The 26,522-nt window shown below is 40.9% G+C and overlaps 3 protein-coding genes across 8 annotated transcripts; 2 read left to right on the plus strand and 1 right to left on the minus strand.

Annotated features, from left to right (window-relative positions):
• Nucleotides 1–1,256: 1,256 nt before the first annotated feature.
• Nucleotides 1,257–4,621, plus strand: LOC129770838 (WD repeat-containing protein 6). The gene is made up of 4 exons (XM_055773951.1): nucleotides 1,257–1,425; nucleotides 1,482–1,669; nucleotides 1,727–3,610; nucleotides 3,671–4,621. The coding sequence occupies exons 1-4, from the start codon at nucleotides 1,365–1,367 to the stop codon at nucleotides 4,580–4,582; spliced, it is 3,045 nt and encodes a 1,014-aa protein (XP_055629926.1). The 5' UTR covers nucleotides 1,257–1,364; the 3' UTR covers nucleotides 4,583–4,621.
• A 2,343-nt stretch (nucleotides 4,622–6,964) lies between these two features.
• LOC129762221 (RNA-binding protein 25) lies at nucleotides 6,965–15,891 on the plus strand. Of its 6 annotated transcripts, none has more exons than XR_008740579.1 (9): nucleotides 6,965–7,613; nucleotides 7,679–7,998; nucleotides 8,060–9,001; nucleotides 9,059–9,209; nucleotides 9,274–9,910; nucleotides 14,030–14,424; nucleotides 14,490–15,181; nucleotides 15,549–15,686; nucleotides 15,754–15,891. XR_008740579.1 is itself a non-coding variant. In XM_055760282.1 (8 exons), the coding sequence occupies exons 2-8, from the start codon at nucleotides 7,536–7,538 to the stop codon at nucleotides 14,580–14,582; spliced, it is 2,616 nt and encodes an 871-aa protein (XP_055616257.1). In that variant the 5' UTR covers nucleotides 6,965–7,318; nucleotides 7,447–7,535; the 3' UTR covers nucleotides 14,583–15,322. The 6 variants fall into 6 exon arrangements, 2 of the variants coding, with proteins under 2 accessions (XP_055616257.1, XP_055616258.1); XR_008740581.1 differs by having other exon boundaries at nucleotides 14,490–14,610; nucleotides 15,069–15,181; nucleotides 15,549–15,878; XR_008740580.1 differs by having other exon boundaries at nucleotides 15,845–15,865.
• A 5,429-nt stretch (nucleotides 15,892–21,320) lies between these two features.
• LOC129767797 (LIM domain-containing protein jub) lies at nucleotides 21,321–25,238 on the minus strand. Its single transcript, XM_055769002.1, has 6 exons — nucleotides 23,531–25,238; nucleotides 22,942–23,461; nucleotides 22,735–22,875; nucleotides 22,510–22,679; nucleotides 22,223–22,451; nucleotides 21,321–22,161 (listed from the first exon to the last, which is right to left on the minus strand). The coding sequence occupies exons 1-6, from the start codon at nucleotides 24,557–24,559 to the stop codon at nucleotides 21,917–21,919; spliced, it is 2,334 nt and encodes a 777-aa protein (XP_055624977.1). The 5' UTR covers nucleotides 24,560–25,238; the 3' UTR covers nucleotides 21,321–21,916.
• Nucleotides 25,239–26,522: the final 1,284 nt, after the last annotated feature.

Genomic DNA, 26,522 nt, shown 5'->3' on the forward strand with positions numbered 1-26,522 from the left:
TTATATGTTCGTGAGAGGTTACTTGCATGACACATTGTGTATCATTCGATTTTGATCGAAATCCAAACACTGATAATAACATGAAATCTTCCCTATTTTCGTTACATTCACATTTTCCATATTTTGTGAAAAAATCACTTGGTACCCCTACAAGTGGGACTGAGGAAAAGTGGAATTAATTTGTTATTGTTTTGATTCATTTTGATGTGGCAGAAGCACGATACTACATGATATCTTCTGGATTTGCGTGTATCGTATTGCTTTCGACAACATGAAGCGAGAATGACGCATGCACGTTCTGAAATCCATCTTGTTTGACTCAGGCACCATTTGAGAATATGTTTTTCAACATCGACATTTCGACCCGGATACGTTCAACGGTGCTGGAATATTTCAGAACAAAACCAAATGTCATTCTTTATTACACACACACATTGACACGCAATAGACAAGCCGCTGGCACGGTGCAATGTGAGTGAATTAAAATATTGGGACGAGAAGTAAACACAATAAACACGCTGCAGTGAGAACAGGATCTAAAAGTTTCAATGTACAGTAATTTACATTTAATGCGACATGCCGAGGCACTACTCAGTGTCGCATTAGAAGCTATTTTGACCTGTAATTGGACATTCGCGATGACAGAGGTACAATGTGGGGCCATGAAATGGGCCCCCGAACTCGATGTTTATAAAAATGTCCAATTAGAAGTAAAAAAGCCCAATCAAACGTATCTGTCTAATTAGCAAAATATCGCATTGAATGTAACTCACTGTGTTTGAGGATAAGGTGTAGGTTTTCCTGAGAACAAAAATATTTGAAGCTCTATAGAAAGAATTGCAGAGGTAGCGAAACTATAGTATCTATAAAAAGAGATGGATTAGATTTCCTACAGATGACGAATGACGATGAGTCATAATTATCAGGACTAAATATAAAAAAACAAGTTTTGTAATTTTTTTATTGAGTTTTTCATTGCATTTTCACGATATGACTTTCAAGCTTCAATATTCCTGTGTAATTTTTTAACGTAATATTAAAATATTCGGGCTGCGTTTAGTTTAGGGAGCACAACAATTTCTTATATGAAATGGATTTTAATTTCACATAAAGCATCCGAAAATTTAATCCTTGTGCAGTTTCGAATGGATACAGTCCAAGCTGTAGCTCAGTGCATATACGCGTTTTGGATTGCGTTTCTACGGATGCTTGCAGGGCTACGAAAAAACTATGTGTTTGTTTTGAAATGTTATCACGCTCAGCGTTGAAAAATAGACAATTTCCACAGTGTGCTATTAGGATTATGATAATGGTATAACATTGTGCAGTAGCAACTTCTTTAGCGCTGTATTCTGTTCAAGAATATGAGAGTACTAACAGACGCAACATGTATTCGGGTACTCAACAGCGAAAAAATTATTGTCGGTTAGTGAGTAGGGGACTTGAAATTGAAAGTTGTATGTACGATATCATATTTTCAGGAATTGGAAATGAGTTGATGCTTATGGTACGAAACAACGATGCAACACAGTGGTTATCAGCCTCGTTACCACGTTTTAGTAATAAGATACATGGAATTGATTTCCGAAAAATCGAGTCAAATGCGATGACGTATTGGTTGATTGCATTTCACGCAGGTAGAGATGCATATTCACTTCGCTTGAATGAGGTGCGATTTTAAGAACGGATTATATCTTCAAACATGAACGTGATCATTTCATTGCAGGACAACACATTCTCCGCTCCTCAGCTGATTCAAACTTATAATCCCTTGTCGTATCTATTGTTCTATCCGAGCGATAGAAGTCTTTTCGTTCATTCAATTCGTCGACTGAACGATTGGATAAGTGCATTAAAATTTATTGACGATTCATCTATCTGTCTCATCACCGGGCATGGGGTGGCTGTTCATCTGATGCTGATCGACCTTAACTGGTCCATTTTTGACATTTGCCCATGCCAGGACAGCTCAACACTTTATTGCTCGCAAATATTCGGAACTAGTTGGAACGATTTATTATGCTTCAGCGGAACAGCACTAGGCTTGCTAGTTATCTGGCGTCCAGCTGGTCCCCTGAAAGGCAGTATCCTTTACCAGGTGAAAGCACACAACGGAGTAATATTTTCCATAGAATACAGCATAGAACGAAACTTTCTGATAACGACCTCCGATGATAGATCCGTAAAGTTTTGGACGTTGAACTCGCGCGACGGTTTACAGATAGAGCTGAAAGAGAATGGTTATTGCTTTGGTCATACAGCCAGGGTTTTCCAATGCAAAATTATCTGCAAACTGGACTCATTGTGGGTTGTTTCTGTTGGAGAAGATTCAAACATTTGCCTCTGGGATGAGCTTGGCAATATTGTGACCAAAAAACGTGTTGAGAATGGTGCGACTTTGTGGAACTTGGATTATGACGAGGCGACGGAAACGATTTTCGCGTGTGCAAGTAATGGAAACGTATCGAAATTTGGATTGAGGAATTTTTTGCTGGTCGATCGAGGGAAACAAGAAATGAGTGATGTATCTCCTTTGCTACTACAAGATCATTTGTCGAAGGTGAAATTCATTTCGGATGATTTACTAGTAGCGGTAACTAATCGCAATCGGGTCATCTTACTGAATGGTTGCACACATTACGGTGTTATTGACCAACTAGAAAATTTCAAGTGCAGCATTTTGGAAGCGTGTAAAGATCGGATCTTTATCGCTGGCGATAAATTCATCAATATTTATGCGAGAAATGCTGACGACAGTTTTGTTTTACAAAAAAGCACCGAAATCGATTTTAATCAGGGGGTGTTTAACACTGGAGAACATCCGAAATATGCAATTATACGTTCCCTGCATTTTAGTTGGGATTCCGATGTAATTCTCTGTGACAATAATGGAAGATGCTTAGTTTACGACCTGAATGTGGATCAGCTCAAATATTGCTATCGATTACCGCAATCCAACGAAAGATGGCTCACGTCGGTGTTCAAAATAGACCAACATTTACTGCTAGCAGATCGTAGCGGAAATCTTCACTTGTACAATGATCAGCAGGTGGATCCTGTCTTTAAACTGCCACAACTTCATGGAAAGCTGGGAATCACCGAAATATGTTTGGAACGGAAGTCTCCAGATGGATATTTCTTGATCACCTCCGGTCACGATAGTCACCTTAGGTCGATTTTTATCAATGCGAGTAAAAAAATCATTGAAGCTTATGGATCTACTAAAATGCCAATAAGTTGGATTGATAGAATGGACAGCGAAGGGGAAATAGTTATGGGTTTCAATGATTCACATTTTACGATTTGCAATAAGAACCAGGAAATGCTTTTTCAAAAAGATTGTGGAGGAGGCCATCGTTATTGGGATTGCTACCGGATGAAGGATGGTAGATATCGGTTTGTTTATATTCAACACAAACGTTTAAAAGAAATAACGTTTCTTCTGGACGCATCTGAGAACCAGATTAAAGTTCCTAGGCTGGACTGGCATACAAAGTCCTGCAATACAGTACACATAGTAAGAAAGAAAGAAAGTAATATTTTTATATCTGGAGGGGAAGACAACATTTTAAGGATTAACCGCCTGCAACCGAATGCTAATGGATTACAAGTAAGTTATCGGTGTTGGTAAGGGATTTAAAATCTAATCAGAATATTACTTTACTCTTAGGATCTTCCTAAACGGGAATTATATAGCCACATTTCAAGCATTAAGACGATTTTCTGCTGCAAACCATCTCCGGATGGCAACATTATTGTTCTGTCAGCCGGCGGACGCGCCCAACTTTGCCTTACCACACTGGATCCGGCTACACTGAGAACCAAGGACGAGCTCTCGTACATGCTGCAGATGAGCGATTCCCAGCGGTCCAGATGGCGAACCGATCGGACTGCTTCACTCGATCCGGAAACACGTTTCATGTGCGTCACTTTTGTGGAAGCCACATCTACGCTTTACATGGGATGTTCCGATGGTTTCCTCAGAGTATTCACACTTTCGAGACCCCGAGAGGGTTACAATGTTAACTTGCTGAACGAATTTTACTATGGGCGATGTTTTCTCCATATCGCCGACTTGAATATTGAAGGCAGCTCGATTATTGTTTCGATGGCTACCGACGGTATGATTTGCTTCTGGGATGCACAGACTATGACCGCTCCTTTTTATAAATTGAAACATCACGCTAGTGGTATAAATAGTTTCGATGTAAAACCCACCGATAGCGATGGACGATTTTTGATTGCAACCGGCGGCGATGATCAAGCGGTGGCTGTTACTGAATTCAGTATCAACCGAGTACAAAATGGTGGTTTTTGTATCAAGATCCTCCGAACCCGAATCGAACAAGGCGTTCATCAAGCTCAAGTAACAGGAATTCGGCTTGCTGGCAGCGGCATGTTATGGAGTACGAGCGTTGATCAGATGGTGTATTTACTGAATTATGGAAAGTTCAAAGAAATCGTTGTTATCAAACAATTCCGGACATGCATCTCGGATGTTAAGGGTCTCGAGTTGTTGAATGACGGCAGGGAATTATTCATCTATGGCTGTGGGTTCGAGTTCCTCTGTGTTCACGTTTAATGCTTGAATTATACCAAAATAAATAGTTGGTGAAATATAGCTGTTCAATTAGTCAATCAAGTTCAATATCACAAACATCCACAGTTCAAAGTGAGTTCATTGAGATGTCGCATCAGCAAGGTTATTAGAGGCGAATGAACTGAAAAGTTTAAAGCCTCTTTAATTCAACATCATCATCATCATCATCAGCAAGGTGTTGTCTTTATCTATAGCAGATACAACCATCTCTTCGGTAATTGCGAAATCGTCGTAATCAAATTCATTGACAGGCGTTGTCCTTTCGTCTTCAGTAGGACCACGATCTACGACAACGCTATCAAAACGCTGCACGAAAAGGTTGCATTTCGCTCAAAACTTCAGAACAGTTTGAGATTCTATTGAAGATCATCCTGCCAATAGAAGCATAAGCATTTTTTATCCCATCAGTTTTATTTTTATTAGGCTCATTTAGCAATTCAGCTATAACAGAGCCGAATTTATCGTGTACATTTTTTCTCATGTTGTATATTACACAGTAGCCATTTAGGCGTAAGAGTATCCCTATTCTATCGATCCACAACGCATTTTTCGGCGTAAGAACATTCATATTGTTCGAATGTTTACAGTTGGATTATTCGTTTCCAACAAAACCAGGTGTGTTTGATTGAAATCACCAAGCAGAACCATTGTGAAAACTCTTAAAATTGGATAAACAAAAGGTTCTCACTAGAAGTTTTTCATTGAGTGCGACAATAGGTATTATATATAATTTGGAGGAAATATTTTTCTGTGATTTCATCATATTTTTTGTGATTTCATCATATTTTTTGTGATTTCATCATATTTCAGTCCCGTTGTGAACAGTCCAACTGTGAACATTCGAACAATAGGAATATTCTTGCGCCGCAAAAGGCGACACGTGTTGTGTATCGATAGAATAGGAATACCCCTACGCTTAAACGGCTACTTTAGGGGGTCTTCGTAGCCACTTGGTTACCCGTTCACTTACTAAGCGATCGATCGTGAGTTCAAACTCAGGGCCCTCAATTGACCATCTTTGTGTTGTTATAGAATAACTACGTCCACGCAACCATCATCAGCTATGGAGATCGATCCACGGTGGAACAAAGATCGATTCATCCATACAACTGCTCTGCTCTGCAAGAAACATCGGGTCTATAAATAACCCAACAATGATCAATATCAACTACCTCCGCCGTCCGATCTGCTGAACAATGGAAGAACAGATAGAATACCCTTACGCCTAAATGGCTACTACATTGCAATTTATCAGAATGTAATGGAACAGAAAACCTAACGCCTAAATGGCTACTACTACTACTGTGTAATTTACAATTTATAGAAACATAAACATATGTACATGTACACGATAAAAACCCGGCTCTGTTACAGATAAAATGCTAATGAGCCTGATAAATAACTAATTGGAATTAAAAAAACCGCTACTTTGTAAAAGATGAAACGAATGTTTATCGATAAATAGGAGTACTCTTACGATCAAAAATGGCTACAGTGTATTATACAACAAAAGTTATCTTAAGGTAAAAAATGAACGCAAATAAATTCGGTTCTGTCACAGCTGAATGAGCCTAATAAAAAAATAAACAGATGGTATAAAAAAATTGCGTCAATTGTACGAAATTCTGCTTTTAACTGGACCTAAGCCCAGTTAACGTTCTTCCAGTTAAATAGCAGTCCAGTTAAACCAGGTGTAGTTATCGAATGAATACTGTACATAGATGGCATGTTATAGACGTGTTTTAAACCGTATATAAGGATATTACTATGTTTGTTACACTGATATGCGATTTGTCCCGACAATGTTATATAAAATGAATACAATGTACGTATACCATACTACATATAGCGATGCTCGTCATACTGATATACGACTTAATCCATCAATGATGTAGAAAATTGTTTTTTTGTATTATGTGCGATTTTAGACACAGATGATGCAAACCCAGCAAACATTGAATCGTATAGCTTGGCATATTCTAAGTTGTATATAAAGTGGGATCGAATCACAATCGTATATAATGTCGATCACAGCATACATCTATATATCTAAAATCGCATAAATGCGAGAAATTTTATTTCGTATATCGGGACAGAACAAGTCGTTATTGGGTATAACAAACATCGGTTTTATGATATGCACTATCGTAAAATTGAACTAATTGACATTATATATGCATAGTGTGTTCAGTGTCGACGTCTGGTGGCACGAAATAACGGTTTCGAACGATATGCAAATCCGTCGGAATACAGAATATGGCTCAAAACCCTACCTCTCACTGTAATAAAAAGTTTCGAACAGTTAGCAACGGCAGCAGAATGTCAAAAAGGTAGAGAAAAAACGAAAATACTCTGACTGTACGAAGAAGCGCTGCGTGTCTGTCAAAAGGGGAAGGGTGATCGCGTTTCATCGGAAGAACGGAAGGAAATTTCGCCGTGAATATATATTTTTTTTCGATACTACCGCATCGAAAATAGTGGAATCCTCCTCTTAAAGAACCAGTGCATTAATTTCATAGTTTTCCGCTTGATAGGTTGAATTGAAAGTGGGTAATAGAGGTTATTTTTACCGATTTTCCTACGGGTAGCGAAAAAAAAGTTTCAGTGGATAACAGCGCGCGTGTGTGCGTGAGAAGTCTGCGTCGTCGTTCGAAGAAGCAACAGCAATAGTTCGAAAGCTACAAACTGTCAAATGTTTGCCAGTTCCACGTTCGCTTGGTAGGAATCTTCCCCCGGTTTATTGGTTGCCGATAGCATCCGGAGGATTTGTTTTCAAACAAAGCAAAAACTCGGTCAACGGATTACTCTGATTAAGTTCTTCTATCATTTACTTCGGCCGATTGCAGCTTTGTGGGCAGGTTTCGGTGTTGATTATAACCTCTTGGAAACGACACAGTAAATAGTGTCAGGGGAGAGTTTCTCTGTTTCCGAACCTATGTCATACCCGACGAGACCACCACCGGCGATTGTGCCGGCCGGAATTCCGTTTGGAATGGCTCCCCCCATGATGCCTGTAAGTATAGCGTTGAGAAATTTCGAAATAACAATGATTTTTCATTCTGCGTATAATATTTGCAGCCCATAATCCCAGCCGGAATGCCACCTTTGAGTCAACCCCCGCCGGGTGCACGAGCTGGATTTCGCGGACCACCACCCACGATTGGTTCCCGTCCGGTGGCGTACAATAATGTGAACAACTATCAGGACAAACATCGCGACCGTGGTGGAGGCGTGCAAGTTCCAAATCCGGCACCCACTTTCGATGGACCAGTGATTACGGTTTTCATTGGCAACATCAGCGATAAGGCGCCTGATCCGATGATCAAAAAGATACTCGCGTCGTGTGGAACGGTTATCAACTGGAAACGAGTGTCGACATTCGGATTCTGTGAATACGAGTAAGATTTCGGAGGTTTTGTTTGTTTGAATTGAAATTAATAGTATATTTTTTTTTTGCAGCGGTGCTGTAGCTGGGGCTCGCGCTGTGCGTCTTCTACATGATTTGGAGATTGACGGTAAGAAGCTTGTGGCAAAGGTGGACGCCAAGAATAAAGCCCTTTTAGATAATTACGAGAAGGAAGAGCAAGGTGGGAGCGATGTATCTGAGCGAAAGGGTGACGACGAATCGTTGGATTTAATCTCGAGAATTCTCGATGAGTTTAAGGACGATTTGATGGGTCCCGACCAACAGGAAGAGGGAAGCACTGCCACGGGGAAGCAAAAGAAACAACTCCAGCAGGCTGATATGGAGGAGGGAAAGAGAGAATTAATAAGTAAGGAAATTGGCAAATTTCGTAAATACACCGAAGAGGAGGAATTGAAGAAGGAGAAGGAAAAGGAGCGGAGGAAGGCACGTGATGAGAAAAAGTCTGACGGCGATAAGAGGAGGTCCGTCTCGCCGCGGAAAGAGAAGGAAAAGAAATCGAGAAGGCGGAGTCGATCGCGTTCGCGCGATCGTGAACGAGAACGCGAAAGGGAACGTGAGCGCGAGCGGGAACGGGAAATGGCTAGGGAGCGGGAGCGAGAGCGCGAGAATCGCGAACGAATAGAACGGGAAAATCGCGAAGCAAGGGAGCGGGAGAGGGAAAGGGAACGTGAGCGGGATCGGGAACGCGAGCGCGAGTTACTAAATCGTAATCCACGGGACATTCAGAAGGAGAAGGAAATGGAGGAGGAAGCGAGGGACCGAAGAAAAGCAGAGAAGAAGGCTAAGGAGAAGGAAGCTGCTTATCAGGAGAGATTGAGAAATTGGGAGGCACGCGAAAGACGGAAGGCCAAGGAATATGAGAAGGAACGCGAAAAGGACCGTTGTAAAGAAGAGGAACGCGAGAAGGAAGCCAAGCGACTGAAGGAATTCTTGGAGGACTATGATGACGAGCGAGATGATCCAAAATATTACAAGTATGCTCAGTATAGGGGGAAAAAATGAATAACTTCTAATGAGACGATTCTTTCTAGGGGGCGCGAACTGCAGCGTCGGCTGGCGGAACGTGTCCGTGAGGCCGATCTTGATTCAAAGGATCGCAACAAAGAACAGGAAGAATTGGACGAACTGAAAAATAAGATTTTCTCCGGCGAATATGATAACCCCACATTAGAGTTTGAAAAGGTAATTCGATTTTATTTTTCGTAGCATTAGATCGACTATTTTGACTCCGTTTTCTCTACACTAGTTGAAGAAACAACGCGAAGACATGTACCGGCCCAAGATTCTGATCGACGTCAACCTGGAGCAATCACAACAGCGTGAGCGAGAGCTGGAACGCGAGCGGCTGCGTGAAATTGAGCGACAGCGAGATAAAGAGCGCCTTAAGGCCAACAAGGAGCGATATGTGCTGGCCCAAGCATCCCGCGAATTGGCTGCTATCGATGCAGAGCCCATCGAGTCCGACTCGAGTGGTCACGATGATAATAACATTGGGTCGCCTGTTTCGGCGGTTACCAATAATCATCACTCCCAGGGTCATCATCAGACGGGACAGGTTCATCCACAGCATGCTGGATCAGAAACGCGAGATTCGTTCGGATTCGGTTCTGTACCTGCGACGGTGATTGGTGCTGGTGAGGATGAGAATTCTCACCAGTCGATGCGGTCAAATTCAAACATGATTATGCATAGTCCCGAGGCAAACAGCAGCAGTGAGTTCAATTCCATACCGGAGAAGCACCAACCAATCGCACCCACAATCAGTCTCAGCTTGAACGCTAACGCCAAGAAGAAAAAGCTGGAAATGAAGGATGTCTTCAATAGCTTGGATGATGATGGCGAGGAATCTAACGGACCCAAAAAACGAAAACTAATTCCGTTGGGTAAGTCCCTTGAACTTCTGCAAGCCATTTATGTATAAATTAGTCTGGACTGGAAACACGAACTTTAGGTATTCTCTTGGCTGCCGACTTGACGAATAAAACGTACGAAGAATAGATGTTACAAAAAAATACGTAGAACTAATAGTTTGGCGCTATTATACAGTTGCAATGATTATTCGAGATCGTTGAAAGAAGCCAAAACAGAGCATATCCAAAGACAGATTGACCAGAACAAAAATAATAGCAAATAGTTGTGGAAAATTTTGAAAAGCTTGATGAAAGCTGAAAACAGTTGCCCGCGATCCATAACTTTCGGAAATTCAGTTATAACATCAGAAAATCTAATTGTCAATAAGTTTAATTTATATTTTGTTGACAGTGTTTCATTTATTCACGAAAGTATTGATTTGGTAAGTGAACCTGATGAAATATTACAGCCGACGGCCAGAGAATGTAAACTGGATTTTTTCACCCAATAACTTCTGCGGACCTCAACAGAATTTGTTTTTCACTAGAAAAGTCGGTTGGTATAGATGACGTCAATGCAAAAAATGTTCAAGATTTCTTTCATGTTATTGGACCATCCCTGCTGGACCTGATAAATGATTCATTAAGAACAGGACACGAGCCCAAAGTGTGGAAGGAATCTTTAGTGGTTCCAATACAGAAAATTGCTGGGACGATTAAATCCGAAGAGTTTCGTCCTATCAATATGTTGCACATAATAGGGACAATTAGTCGTTTAAGGGCCAGATGTTGAATTATTCGAGTAATCGAATACAGAGGACTGTTTTTGCTGAGTCTAAAGAGTAAAATCTATTGAAGGCGATTTGACGCTGATAAATATCGCCTACAATCGCATTCACCTTTGCTAATTAGTCAGCCCTCTCATTACGCGGAATTGAGCAATGTGAAGGGACCCAGACAAAGGTGATGACATAACAGCATCTGAATAAAGCTCTCAAAATTTCTTGTATTCTCTCAAGGAAGTACGGCGAGTGTTTTTCCTGCCTCACTGAACGGATAACTTCGACAGATCGAAGATCGTTGGAATGAACTCCGATCGATGATAATCTGGAATTCCATGGATATTCTGCTTCATGGACAGATCGAAATGCACAGATGAATTGATGTAGTCAGGAAAACAAACACGGTTGGGAATATACGAAGAAGGAACAGCTTGCATGGAGATGAATTCATGATATGAACTCATGAATCCAGAGTGAAAATGTAGCTCGATCAGTGGCTCAAAATTTCCGGTCACCAATGGGTTCATAACCTTACACCGGATGAGGAATCGAAGAGATAATAAACTGAAGCGATCTTTTAGTGGGAGTACGCCTGCCAAAACCTCGAGATTTATGGTTTGCGTTGAGGGCATACATCCCAACGTAATACGGAGACAAAGATACTGAATTCGCTCGAGTTTAATGAGGTGTGTTTTGGCAGATGATTGAAAACAAAAACTGCCGTACTCCATCACTGAGAGAATAGTTGTTCGATACAACATTAGAAGATCTTCGAGTACGGAGAAAGTTTATTATTTGTTGACATTTTTACTCAGATACCTAATATGGGCCTCCAAGTACATTTGGAGTCGAACCAGTCCCCAAGATACTTGAATGACATAGCATGAATGGTCGGTTTACCCAAAAGTTGAAGCTTCGGTTTTGATGATTTACCATGATTTACCATCACCACCATCTCTGTTTTCTCTGTGGAGAATTTTTTTGTCTGACAAAATCTCTATCTATGAATCTATGAAACAGAATCAAAGGCCCCCATTGGTTTCAACCCATCGATCAAGGTGAAACAAGATCATTTTCTCAAACAATTTCCGTATACAAGACAACATTACTATCGGGCGGTACGAATTGAAGGCGGACGCGGGTTTTCCAGTTTTTGAATAGTTATAACTCGTACTTGTCTCCAATCATCCGGATCAATATTATGCTCCAGAAACCGATTGAATAATTTCGCCACATCAGGGAGGTTTTTCAGCAAGTTGAACTTATTTCTATCCGATCCTAGAGCAGAATTGTTACATGAAAGGAGGGCAAGAAAGAATTCTACAATCGAAAACTCTGAATCAATAAATCACCTACCTTGTGAAATATCTCGAACAAATTTTGGCACGGGAACGGAATCGTTTCGAGCCACTTTTCATAATTTTTTTTCATTTTTTGATTGGCAAGTGATCACTACCGTTGGGGCCCTTGATCACACTCCACTTGCAATCTAATGATAGTGAATTCGAGCAAAGCGAGAGGTCAAGAGCACTTGGGTTAGCAGGAGGTTTAGGTACACGTGTTGTTTTCCGGTCATATGGAAGATGTTACAAAGGTCATATATCAACAATGAACGGTTGTCGTCGTACTGTTCCCCCCAGGCAGTTCCATGAGAGTTGAAGTCTCGCAAGATCAATCGTGGCTCAGGAAGGACATGTCAACAAGTTGCTCGCGGCTAACCGCAGCTCTCGGAGGCCAATAAAAGCTGACAATACAGAGGTCTTTTCCTGTGATGTTTGCATGACAAGCAACAGCTTCGATTCCTCCAATAGGTGGGAGGTCAATTCGAAAAAATGAGTGGCACTTATTGATAATATTGAAATCGTGGAAAGAGAGATCATCTCGCGAAGAGAGCCATGTTTCGGACAGAACAAAAACATCACAATTGACGTTATGAATTAAAAATTTGAATGTATCCAATTTAGGGATAAGACTATGACAATTCTACTGTAAAACAGTGATATCTCTGATCTCTCTATTTAACTTAGACATCAAGAGAGATAATCATGGCAAGGAGGGGCCATGTTTGCATCAATCGCTGCAAATTTGTCTTCAATACTGGAAGCATTGAGATGAAAATGGTTCTGATGGAGTCGGAAACATGAAAACACGTAAAGATTTGATCCACAATGTCAGTCAACTTTATAAATCCCGACACTTGTAAGTTTCGCAAGCTGAGAGCACGTGTGGATGTGGATTTTTTAAGAAAACTTCGACTTCCAGTGATTTTTCGGTTTTCAAAAAACTCAGACAAAGGTGATGACATAAAATTTTAACGTCTTTGACACTAGTAAATGAAGTCCGAATAAGCTAATATTTTCTATAGGATATATAAATCAACATTTCGCAGTTCCGAATGAAAAATCATGATAACTGTTTTTATTGGCACCCTAAACCATTATTTTGTTTGGTATTCAGAAAAAAAAATTAAGTCCCAGAGTGCCGATTTTTGACATAAAAATTGCGCCACTCTCTCTTTAGTCCGATTGAGCTGAAATTTGGCATAGGGGTTTTTTTGAGGTGGTGAACATTTTGTATTGGGTAACTTTTTGAAATTTTAGGGTCAATTTTTTCTCATACATTCATTGGCACCCTAGTGTATATGTATATAAAAGAAGGAACTGTCATCTTCATCTCAATGATAATGAAGGATTATTTTGTCTATGTTTAAAAGAAAGAAGAAAATAGGAAGAACATAGAACAGTAGAGTTTGTTTTGATTGTGAAATTGGATATGCAAGCCTTGATAAAAAGGACACAGCTATAATTGAGGTTTGGTCGAAGATCGAGAGAGCGAATGTTGTCGAGTAAAGAAGACCCACGAGCGATTTCTGAAGGATCAAGCAAACAACCATCAGAATGAACGGATAGGCTACAGCCTGAAATTCATTCAACAGGTTAAATGTTTGAATAAACTGAAGAGATTAGATCAGTTAGTCTGACAAATTTGGCAGTCAGGTTACAGTGAACTCAGAAAATGCTATGGGACAGCTTGGTGGGACAGCTAGCGTTTCTTCTTGTGCCTTGGCTAAACTTTTCACAAGCATGTCCAAAGAAACTTTTGAATAGATGAAGCTTAGTGAAATACCGGTATCACAAAGAGGTGATTTCATATCTGTATGTTAAATCAGTTTGGTTTTTTTTGTTTTTAAAACTGGTTATGGACTGGACTAACTCAAACCTATGTAGGGGAATGAGGCGGGTCGTTATTATATTCTAGAGGCGAATGAACTGAAAAGTTTAAACCCCCTTAAAGCCAAAAAGAAGAAGAAGAAGAAGTTATTATATTATTATTATTGACCTTTTTTGTTTATATTCGATATTTTTCCCAGATGACGATCATAAGACGCAAATTGGTGCATCGACGGAAACCAAACCTGCTCCTTCGCAACACTCAGGCTCTAAGAGCTCTTCAAAGTCCAGCAAGGGTGGTGAAGACGCATCAAGCACTAGTCGGTCAAGTAGAGATGCCATAAAATCGCAAGAGGAGAAAAGACGACATATAAAAAGTATTATTGATAAGATTCCAACGGAGAAAATCGATCTGTTCAATTATCCGCTCGATTGGAACGAAATCGATAGTACAATTGAGAAGAAAATCCGACCGTGGATCAACAAGAAGATTATTGAGTACATTGGTGAGCCGGAACCTACGCTGGTTGACTTTATATGTTCGAAAGTGTTGGCTGGAAGTACTCCGCAGGGGATTCTTGATGATGTCCAGATGGTGAGTTGTGATGATGACTAACTCGATTCGAATGTGGGATTTAAAAAAAACCCTTCTATTTATAGGTTTTAGATGAGGAGGCCGAAGTGTTTGTCGTGAAGATGTGGCGTTTGCTAATTTACGAGGTCGAAGCCAAGAAGGTCGGGCTAACAAAATAGATCTAAATCATCAGCGGTTGGAAAGCAGGTATAGCCCCACTATTGGTTGGTTGAGAGATGTTGTAGCACTGTAAGAGAGGGGGCACCTTTATGAACACTAAATTGCTTGCCACCATCTCGCGTGGTTGATTGTATAGAGGATCCCCTCCACCATCTTTCCTTTTGTATTGCTCCCGCTGATTTGTATCTAAATTGTGCTGAACAGACTCTCAATTTTCTCTTAATTCTAATAAGGTATTTTGCGATATAAAATATGATTCATCTATAGAATAGAAATGACAAATATAGAGCAAACTACAAGTTACTGGTTGACAGTAACGGTGTTCACCACCCGAAAAGGAAAGAAAACAGTTTTATCGTTCAAGCTTCGCGGTGTAACAAATATGTATCCCAGAATAGTTAGTGTATGCGTGTGCGTGGCTCTATAAAACCATCTAAATGTGTTAAGTAGCACCGTTAGATTTACCATTGAAATTTCACATACAGGCATCATTTAAACATATGAACGCATTCTGCTGCATCCGGAAGACGAGTTCACAGTGGGAATCGTTCGACCATCGATCGCTGACAGACATAACAGACATGGTTCAGAATAATATGTGAGTAGAAAACTACAAATCAAATTATACACAAAAAAACACAACAATAGGTTTATGAAAAAAAAATCTTGCTTAATTAAGCATAGACAAAGGAACGAAATAAAATCAAACTACAGTTTCAAAAAGAAGACAAAAAACAAGTTGTTACCTTTTCAAGTAATCATTTGCCATAAATCGGGAAAATTAGCTTTGATAAGATTTCCAAATTTTTCGATCAACGACTCTGCACATAATGTGAAAAAACCCGCAACGAATACGAATATCACTCGCTCCTTCTCATGTTCATTGTTGCTACTCCGACAATCAGATTTGCTATTTCCTAATGCAGTTGCTTTCCTCTTCCGGTGTGCCTTCTTCATCTTCATAGCATGGCTCCCATCGGTCGGTGCGTACCCCCGTGCCGATAGTGTGGACACTTTGCCGTGCATTGCGCGACTCCATCAAAATTCCCGTCCTCCATTTTGGTTCTTCTGAATTGGTGTTGCACTGATTGGTTCCGCGAAGCGTGAGTAAACAAATTATTTATTAATACGCCCAAACAAGATTGTTATTCAACAAAAAAATTACATTAGGTAAGATACAGCAGGTATACGGCGGACCATGTGTGAATCGTGAATTTTCGAATGTGGTTTATTAATTGAGGGTTTTTCAAAATTTGTGCAGGACATCATCGGGAGCAGATTACGGACTGACGAAAGGATTGGCAGAGGTACGTACAGTTACATATTTCTTACGCTGATACCTCGTTTTGTACGAGTATTACTATTTTGAAAGATTAAACTCGACGTTTATATATATATACTGTTGGACAATGATTAAAGGAGACCCGCTATAATAGATCCGGCACTTTTGCTTTGTTTGCTGATGACTATTCCCTCGGTTTTCCATAACTGACATTCGTATTTCTTCACAAACCATAGTCCAATCTATCGGTCGGTGTCGGTCAGCTTATCCCTTACTTTCTCGAGTCTAGTACCCTAGCATTCAGATGGATCCAGATATTAAACCGTAGAAAAAACCACTTACATCGTCATAAGACATCCGCTGCTTGAGACGATTCCAAGAACTTATACTGCTGAAGGCTTCCAGATAGCGCTGATTTATGTGCCGGCAATCCTCAATGCATATTATGATGATTATTATTATTTTGTGGGCTTTTAAGTCAAGTGAGTTCAAGTCTCAGGAACTTCAGTTGACCAGCTATGTGTGTTATTATAGAATATAATTACATCTAGGCAACGATCATCAAGTGATGGAGATTCAGCCTCTCTTCGACCACACTCGCTCTGCTGCCTGCAACAAGAAACATCGGAATATTTGAACTATGGATAACACAACAATGGATGCCTCCCATCAACTGACTCGCTGTCTAATTCACAGAAAATGGAAAAAAAGATTACAGCTTGAAAGCAGAAGGAAGCCCACCTCGAGCGGTCACACGTAGACAAGGCCGTATCAACTTACTTTACCTTGTTGACCAACGGACCGTTCACCGGTCTATGGCCTAACTAATTAAAGATGTCCAGCTTCGTCTGTCTTGGGTAGCCGTTTTTCAGTCACCTCGTACACCAGCAGATCGTGCATCCTCTTTCACCGCGCACATCCATCGGGTGCGAGGCCTACCACGAAGTCGACGGCCTCTTCTTGGTCCTCTGCTGAAAATAGTTTTGGCGGCTCTCTCGTCAGGCACATGTTTGCATGTTTGTATACCTGGTACAACTCGTGATTCATGCGCCTGCGCCCTTCAATTTACCGCCAAGTATCGATCGCACAACTTTACGTTCAAAAATTCCGAGTACTCGTTGGGCAGCCTCCTTCAGCGTCCATGCTTCACGTCCGTAAAGAGCCACCGGGAGGATCCATTCTATGCAACCACCGGGAGGAGCGTTCTATACAACACTAGTTTTGTGTGAGTTTGCAAACTACGGGACCTTAGCTGGTTACGTAGTCCGTAAAAGGCCCTTTTCGCTGCTGCAACTCGTCGAAAAACCTGTCGAATACCAGCCTGGTATTCGCCGACGAAGGATTCCGTTAGCGGTCTCAATCTGAGGAACAGGATACGGGAAAGCACTTTGTATGCGGAGTTGAGCAACGTAATACCTCGATAGTTGCTACAATCGAGTCGATGGCCCTTCTTGTAGATTGGGCATATGAGGCCTTCCAACCAGTCGTCCGGTATTTGTTCATCCGCCCAGATCAGCAATACAATCTGTTGTATCGCAACGTACATGTAAATCTCGACGCTTCATGCAATTTTAAGACATTTGGCATCAGTTCTTTTTTTCAAAAACCTCGATTTCCGGTGACTCCTCCGAAGCGGCTCGATTGATTTCAATGGAATTATGCACAAAACGTTTGTTAGGCATGAGAACTATATACGATATCGCTAGGATACGGATTACTAAATATGTAATACCGATCAGAGTGGCCCTATGCAGAAAAAAACATCTAAATATTTTTTTTCTTAAAATTTGCTTCAAAAAATACATATTACGACAAATTTAAACCCCTACACCCTATTTTTAATCGTGATTTTATTATTTTGTATAAACAATATCCAAGTAATTCAACCATCGGTCGTCTTTTAAACAGAAGGAATCTATTTATGTAGTTAAATGATAGATGGCGCTAGGCCCGCTGCATCATACTTTCATCCACACATTCGCAAGTAACCTCACTTCGTCTGAAGAAAGGCGTATCGCCGGCGAGCTGGAAGTATTTCTGAATGAGCAAAACGAGTTATTGAAATACTTCTAATCACACTTGCTCGGTCTACAAAATAACAATTACTTTTTGCATCCTTGAGTGTATTCTGAGTGGCAAGCTCTAGAATGTGTGTGACCACAATGCAAGTCAGAAAAAATATCTGACGAAAAATGCCCGACCGTTCTGAAAGGACAAGACGAATATTGGACAAACATTAGACAACGTGAACCTGCCACAGGTACTCAATTCATTATAAACATCATTACTCATTTTGAAATAATATTTATGAATAGCTATATCAGACAAATAAAACAAAGTAGTGCGCTCGATGAATTTTGTGTGTATCGTATGATGTCGTGAGTTGTGCCAAAAATTCATGGTCGACATGTACGCGAAGGTAGAGAGCGAACGACTGCGATTCCTACGACCTAATCAACATAAGTGGCACGAGAAAGAATACATTCACTTGAGAAATGCTATCATGAGCAACGCGGACACAGCGTCAACGGATTGCAATTTTACATTCTGTTATCCGTTTGACTGAAATCCAATCGAGTTGTGAAAATGTGGCAACCTTGCGACGCAATTCGACATAGACAACATTGAGCTCCGTGTTCAAAGAGGAATCCGAGAGGAATAAATACGTTTTTAAAACAAATTTTTCAATGAAAATTAATGTGTTCGATGTGAAAAAGTGAGACATTATCTGCAATTGGGAACGAAAATTGTGTCTGACGATGATTTTATGTTATGGATAAAGTTTTGGTGAAAATGCAAGGAAATTTAAAGACAAAAAAGTTAAGTTAGGGTCAGGACTATCACACCTATTCTGTATTTCTATCGATTCGAAATATTTCGAACTACTTGATAAAATTCCATTCTGATTGCCGTTCGAGTTGTTTTTGCATTTCATTCGATCAGTTTCTCTTCGAACAATAAATGGGCAAAACGTTCGGAATAAGGAAAGCAAAATTACAACTCGAACGAAATGATGGTTTCGAATGAAATGAAAATCAATCGGAATGCATAATCGGGGTGTATGTCTTCTATGTATTTAAACGACATCGAGTGAACATTTGCTTCTACGTGACGGTTTAATCGGTTCAGTATTTTTTTTTCTGTATTATAGTGACTTTCAACGCTTCTGGCTGGTTCGTCACTTTTACCTTCCATTTTGGAAGAATGTCGGGAGTGAGAATTGAACTCGTGATCTTGAGCGTGAGAAGTATGGCTGTTACCTCCACGCCAGATCGGCTCCATCGGTTCAGTATGATTCGTTCTCATAGTTCACTTAGCGATGATAATAGACTAATTGGGCGGTAGTTTTCCAGTCTGATATATCCCTATGAGCTTTCGGTATTGCAGTTATGATGACGTGCTTCCAAGATGACGGAAAATAAGAAAGACGTAGACACGCGTTGAAAATCTGTGTAGAAAACACTAGGGCCTTCCTCGGCAGGTGTTTTGATGATTCGTTGCGTATGCCATTGTCTCCAGGGGCTTTTTTGTTCTTCAGGTTCTTGATAATATTAAAAATTTCTGTGGGGCGAGTTAGCATGGCAGGAACAAGATTCACAGGTGAATTTTGAATCATACCGACCGATTCAGCAACCGCCACAGCGACGGTAGTGTCGTCTGGAAGTGAGTAAGCATGTGCTTTGGCAAAACTAACGGATAATAATTCAGTTTTTTCGGAAGCAGCAACGATGAGTTTGTCACCATCTTTTAATGGTGGTCTGTATTTGCAATTCTTTCTCAGTGCTCTATTGATTTTCCACAGATCCTTACATCCGGGTAGCAAACTGTCGAGTGTATCACCAAATTTCTGAAAACGAACGAGGGAGCATTCCTCGCGTATGCGTCTGTTGAGAGACTGAAGTATCTTGATCTGATCCATTGTCTTCTACGCCTATTTCGTAGTTGAATTAATAGTCTTGTCGATACCGGAATCGCTGGCAAGCTTTTTTAAGATGATGAACAGATCTCGCGCCAAACACAAGAATTCCGGATTTACGGTGGGCTCGCACGTGAAGCGAGCAGACGGGGCTGTGATGGACATCTGTTTCAGCACCTGAGCATACAATGGTCGGTTCGAACGGTCCGTTGAGTTTACACTGTGAGCTTCAGCAGAGCGCTGGATAGGGCCCTGACGACGTAAGGGTGGATATAATTTTCTGAATTTACTTTTTGCCAGCATTTCTTTTATAATCTGCAAGTTTTGCAGGTATATTTTCCGGGGTAGGCACCCTCGGTAGCTTGCAGTGTGGTTTCCACTGCAGTTCGCGTACTTGATATGAGGACCTGTTTCGTCTTCGTTGCCACTCTCGGCGTAATTTTACATTGGTTGGTAGGATGTTTATCTCCACATTTGACACACAGAGATAGAAGGTTGCAGTTTGATGCACCGAGACCAAATTTTTGGCAACGATAGCATTGTAGGACATCCGATGACTTCCTAGTGAAGTATCCTCACGTGACGATTGTATTGAATAGTCTTAGCCTTTTGCAATTGTTGAAGTTTCACAGATCTTTTCACAAAGTGCAGCAAGTACAGGGCATATTTGTTGCTTTTTGCAGTCGACCTTCACGTCCTGTGGGACCACTTGATTGTCCAGCAGCTCTTTTTGCAGATCGTTTATTTTAAACAATCCAGTAAGAACTACCTTGGTATGAATTTCATGGGAAATTTGATGAGGGAAAAACTGCCATTCGTGACTTTTCAGCACATCAACGACACTATGGAAAACATCCACATCAGCCGCACTGATTGAAACTCCACCCTTGTAAACTTTGAGATGATATTTCCCATCCGGAATCTTGTTCAGCTTCAGGAAGATAAACAAATCCTTTGGGTTTTTTTTTTTCAAATACGGTGATAGGGGACACCGAACACGTTTTTTGTGTTGAGCTGATGCTTGGGGATCGCCATTGTTGCCAATCGTTTCGTCATCTATACCAGCAAGAACGTCAAAGGAATTTCTTGTCTTCACGTTCGGTGCAATTTTCACAGATTCTCCACCAGACGTTATTGCACTGGTTTGGAGTACACGTGTTGTTTTTTTGCGATTCAGATATTGGAACCTGATGTGCTTAGTTTTAGTCTTTTCACACTATTCAACTGTGAGCTACCAGCTTCATTGTCGGATGAGGTTAGAATAACTTTGGCTTTCCCATAGTTGCGGCGGATTACAATCTGAGAATAACGCAACGATGCATCTTCAAGGGCCACAACGACCTCCAGTGTTCAGAATTCTGTTAGAATTCAAGCTTGCCGTAAATAGCTCGAGGATAGTGAAAAAAATAGAAAATACTGTGAAACAATCGCGGATAAAGAAAACACGTCCGATCACTAAGCGTTGACCGTTCCGAATACTATACTTATTTTAAAATATATGTTTCTAACGATATAGTAATGGTAGAAATGGATGGATGATTTTTCAAATAATAGTTTTATTTCCATCATCATCATTACAATTTGAAAAGTACATCCTAGTAAAAAGAATATATATAATCATATATATATATATATATTTGTATCATGTCATGTAGCTAGTATCATAAGCACGCATTACAACAATGAATTAAGCCGCTATCCGTTACCGCTGATGCGCTGCTGCCTGCGATTGGCGAACAAAAAAAATTATAATGGAATGTATAGTTCACTTTTGTGTCATGATGTAGCGATTTCCATAAATACGAAAGATCATCAATTACAATGCAAGTTGGGGAATAGGAATATACTAGTACAACTACTACAGATAATAATGTTGACGAGGATAATTTGCTCTTCTCAATTTGGAAGACACATCAATTTTCAAAAAGCTTGCCTGAGGCGCAGAACGCATGCGAATATTTTGTTACAAACTATTGATCTATAATTCCCTTTTTTGTGGCAGTTTGTAATTGTTTCCACATATTAGTTGATTTGGCTTTACTTCCGCAAAGTAATTCATAATATCCCTAAGAATTGATAAGTTTCCAGCCAGTGGTGTTTGAATTGTTTCATTGCTTCGAACATGATCCAAGTTCTTATCCCATGTACTGATACGTAGCAGAAACCGGCTCCACAATTCGTCCGTGCATGTCCTGTAGCGATATTTTCTGAATGTGACACGAGCGACACATCAGCCTTCCCTCGTATGGGTAGCAGCGTTTATCCGGTTCATCCGTTAGCTGCATTCCGCACTCTTCACAGATATAGCAGTCCACGTGGAAGTCCTTGTCCATGGCAACCACCCGAACGGTTTCTTCCGTTCCCTCCACCGGCGTTATTCCTGCGAATGGTCATCATAATCAGAACACTCCAACATAGATAACTGTTTCAATCTTGGTTACCTTTTCCACAGCTCGCACACTTGGGAGCGAACATGTTGTGATAATCATTAACGCAGTAGATTTTGTTATCCACATCCACGGTGAAGGGCACCCCGTCGAGGCACTCGTTGCACACGCAACACCGGAAGCATCCGGGATGGTATGATTTACCCATCGCCTGGAGAATCATCTCCATGATGAGATGGCCACAGATTGCACATTTTTCTGCCGTTTGCTGGAACCCAGAGTACTGAAATCCGGTGCCACATTAAGAAATTATTCTCACTAATAAAAACGACAGAAGTTACCATGTAGTCCTCTTCGCAGTAAACACGTCCATGGACATTATAGAACGCCTTGCCACGTAGAGCTCGCCCGCACGAGCAACAGATGAAACAGTTGGTGTGATACAGATTGCCCATTGCCTGGCAAGCGGCGCCAGCTCCAGTAACCTTTTCCTTACAAGTGTGACAAATTCCTAAAAATGAACTTCGTCATAGAAACCCCACTTTCGGATGGTCCAGAATGCTTACCAAAGTATTCTCCCTGTTCTTCGCTTTTCTCCATCTCCTCCTCAAGCTGCCGGGTGAGCTCCTCGATTTTTCGTTCCGCCTCGGTTGGACCAGTCGGACGGGGCGGTGTCACATTGTACGGTAGAAAATTCTTAGTTAGACCTTCGGAGAGAAAATCATTACAGAAGAGTACCCAGCATAGTGACATTAACATTTCAAGACACTCACGTTTACCAGATCCACTTCCGGTGCTCAGTTGTGATGGGGTTGGCGAAACTGCCGACGGTAAGCTGCTGCTAGGGGCTGACTGCTGACCGGAGAATGAGTTGTGTGCATTATGGGCCTTGTTTGCCATTGATGAAGTGGTCGTCATGATGGTTGGTGGAGGTTTTCCGGCGGAGCTAGTCTTCGGATCTAGTTCGCGAAGAGTGGCATATAAACGTTCCTGGCTAGGATCACCACTACCTCCGGCGCTGCAGTCACCACCGGGAAATAGTATCGGAACAATTGCTGCCGGTGGTGATGTTAGTGATGGTTTTGTGGTCTGTGCCGATGGCGGCTGAGGAGAAACGGAATATTGTGATTGTTGTTGGTATTTGCTTCCACCGGTCATGCACACATAATCAGAACCATTTATGTCTTCGATAATTGATTTGTTCAGGGAGCTTGATCCGGAAATAGAGCTACCACGTGATGGGGATTTGTTTTTCACCTGTTGGCTTTTGAGAACATCGGTCGATTTTGGTGGCTGCAAAACAACATTGTTATTTTTGACACAATAATCTACTGCAAACAAGATATACTAAACTAAACTAACCAAAGTAGGAGCTGTTGTATGTTTAGGAGACTTCTGGTATTCGTACGGAAAAGCAACGGTCGTCGAAATACCTGTGGCGTGATACTTTAGGTTCGGTAAATGCACCGGTTGTGGTTGTTGAGCAACTTTGAGCGATATATTGCTGTCTGTTGGCGAGTGATGATGATATGCTCCTGTGGGAAATCCCTGTCCAGCTGGGGTATACTTGGATTTCGCGCTGGGGTTCACAACAGTAGACTCATATATTGGCAGCTCGCCGGAGTGGTATTGATAAGGAATTCGTGGACTGCTCGTTTCATTGCGATGATAATAAATTTGAGCTGAACCCTTGCTGGCTTGAGGTTGGGCCTGTTGCCCGGATGCACTCTGCACATTTTCATATATTGGTGGTTGCTCTAGTAATTCGGGCGGTTGAGGAGTGTGAGCATATCGTCCCGCATTACCGTTAGAAGAAACATTAGAAAGAGAGGAACCAACCGGGACTTGAGGCTGAGCTTTAATATTGCTCGATTCGAACTTTCGCTCGTACATCAATGCATCTATAGGCTGCGGTTGAACAGGTGGATAATACTCTATATTTTCGTATACAGCTTGATATCGAGGATCGTAATATTGTGATGGCTGTTGTAGGGCACTAGCTCGAGGACTTCCGCCACCGCCGGAATGAACGGAGGAGCCTCCCACCGAATGGGTGGGGCTGTTGTTTACTCGTTGATATCCATGCGCGATATCTCCCGGTTTTCGCCCAGTTGCTGCTAACATTTGATTCTGGTATTTTTCATAGATACGAGGATCGTTCATAATCATTACATTACCGGGTCCAATATTAGTCGCCACAGGAACATAGTGATTTTCCATTTGAGTTTGGCTCATATGCTGGTTCCCTCTGGGCACTCCCTGAAGCACTGCTGTCTGTGATTGTGTCATCCTGGCCGGTCCAGCTCCAGAGACATCACCGTCCAGCCTCATCTGATGCATTCGTGCAATCAGTGCGGCATCAGCACTTTGCGTATGAACGTGATTCGACATTACTGTTTCTTCCTAGCTAAGAAAATCGATACTAAAATAGCCTCTCGCTGCTTCTTAACGGTTATCTGTTGTGTTGTTCTTACGAAATACTGATAAACTTATCACATTATCTTCTGTTTCCTCTCGATCATTAACCAGGCGATAAGGTTTTGTTTACTGTTCGGAAACATTTGCTTTTGTTTCTCTCACATCGGAACTTTGTTACACATTAGTCAAAATTAAAGGTGGAATCAACTAAAATTCCTCCAAATATGCTTTCACTGTAACCAACACACCATCAAAATATAAATTATCAAAGGAGCGGAATGAGGCGTGGGGGCTGGGATGACTTTGTTTTCCCTTGACCTCTCTCACTCGTCGGTCTCTTTCACACTTCTTTAGGGCAACAAAGATTCTTCTCTTCGGAAACCTCTCCTTCGTTCTGTCTCTGTCCGATGCAATGAATCAGTTTTTGCTGGACACAGAGTATCACTAACTTAAAAAGCAAATTTCACTATCAATTCCGTGTTATTTTCACTTTAAAGCTACTGGTTTTAAAAGGCGCCAACATTGAGCCCAGAATATTACTATTTCTAAACTCTTTTCGTGTGAAAATGAACTCAAAATATGATTTTTCCGGAGAAGTAATCTTCACTGGACTCGTTTCGTTTTGCATCACAGGAGGTATCTTTTTATACACAGGTTGGGCTGCACAAATGGGTGTGTGAGTGCTTTTTTGACTTTTGAACATCTGACAGATGAACCCAACGCTACATCGAGGATAGGTGAGCGTTTTTTCGATGTGCTACATTAAGCCGGTTTCACACTAGATAAGCAAAATGACGTAAGTGACGATCACGATCAAATTCAAAGGATAGTAATCACCCAGAACAGGTGGCAAACTTTATTAAACAGCGAACGAGATGGTAACTTATCCGTACATAATCTTCACGATATTCTGATTAACATGAAATCAGAATTTGAGCCGGAGAAACGAATACGAAGAAATTCAACCAGAAAATATCCCAATTGGTTTAACGTTCAAACAAGAAATTTAAAGAATAGAAAACACGCAAAAGCACACACAGAATACAAAATAGACAAAAAGTCAACATTTTCTGGAATATCAGAATATTTCCCAAGAACTATTTTTTTCCACTAAAGTGCACACGAAGAGTATAATAGAAAGATCGAAACAAAAGTCAAATTATGTCCGAAGAAATTTTTTGATTACGTAAAGTCTAAGCTAATAAGCAATAACTTTCCATCGCAGATGCATCTCGTTGAAGATGTAGGGAATTCTTCGAACTAAATTTGTCTCTCAGCAAATTTCTTTCAGGAAGTATATACCATATTTTCGAAGAACATCGCGATCGGGACTACTTTGCATTTTTAACGGAATATCCAAATGACATATCGGTGAACTATCATTCACAACAAGAAATATGCCATGCATTAAAGAAATTAGACGGAACGAAAGGACCAGGACCAGACGGAATAGCACATGTATTTCTGAGGAACCTGGCTGAGGAACTCAACCTTCCCTTACATTACATGGAACTGGAATATTCCCAGAAAAATGGAAACAATCTTTTTTGGTACCCATCTTTAAATAAGGTGCTAAATCTGACGTACGTTATTATCGTGGAATTGCCATTATCTCTTGCACACCTAAACCATTCGAGGCAATAGTGAATGAAGAAGTCTTCCAACATGTAAAGAATAGAATAACGTGTATGCAACATGGCTTCTTCAAAGGCCGCTCAACTGTAACTAATGTGTTGGCATTTGTGACTTTTATTTTGAATGCAATGGAAAATGGCAAACGCGTTGCTCTTTACACTGAATTTAATGAAGCATTTGACCGCATCGACATTCCATTACTACTCTTCAAATTGCAGAAAATTGGAATGGAACAAGGACTCTTAAACTGGCTCAATTCTTATCTAACAAATCGTAAACAAATTGTTCATTTTCAATATTC

The sequence above is a fragment of the Toxorhynchites rutilus genome, chromosome 1 (assembly GCF_029784135.1).
Source record: "Toxorhynchites rutilus septentrionalis strain SRP chromosome 1, ASM2978413v1, whole genome shotgun sequence".
In the NCBI taxonomy this organism is placed as follows: Eukaryota; Metazoa; Arthropoda; class Insecta; order Diptera; family Culicidae; genus Toxorhynchites; species Toxorhynchites rutilus.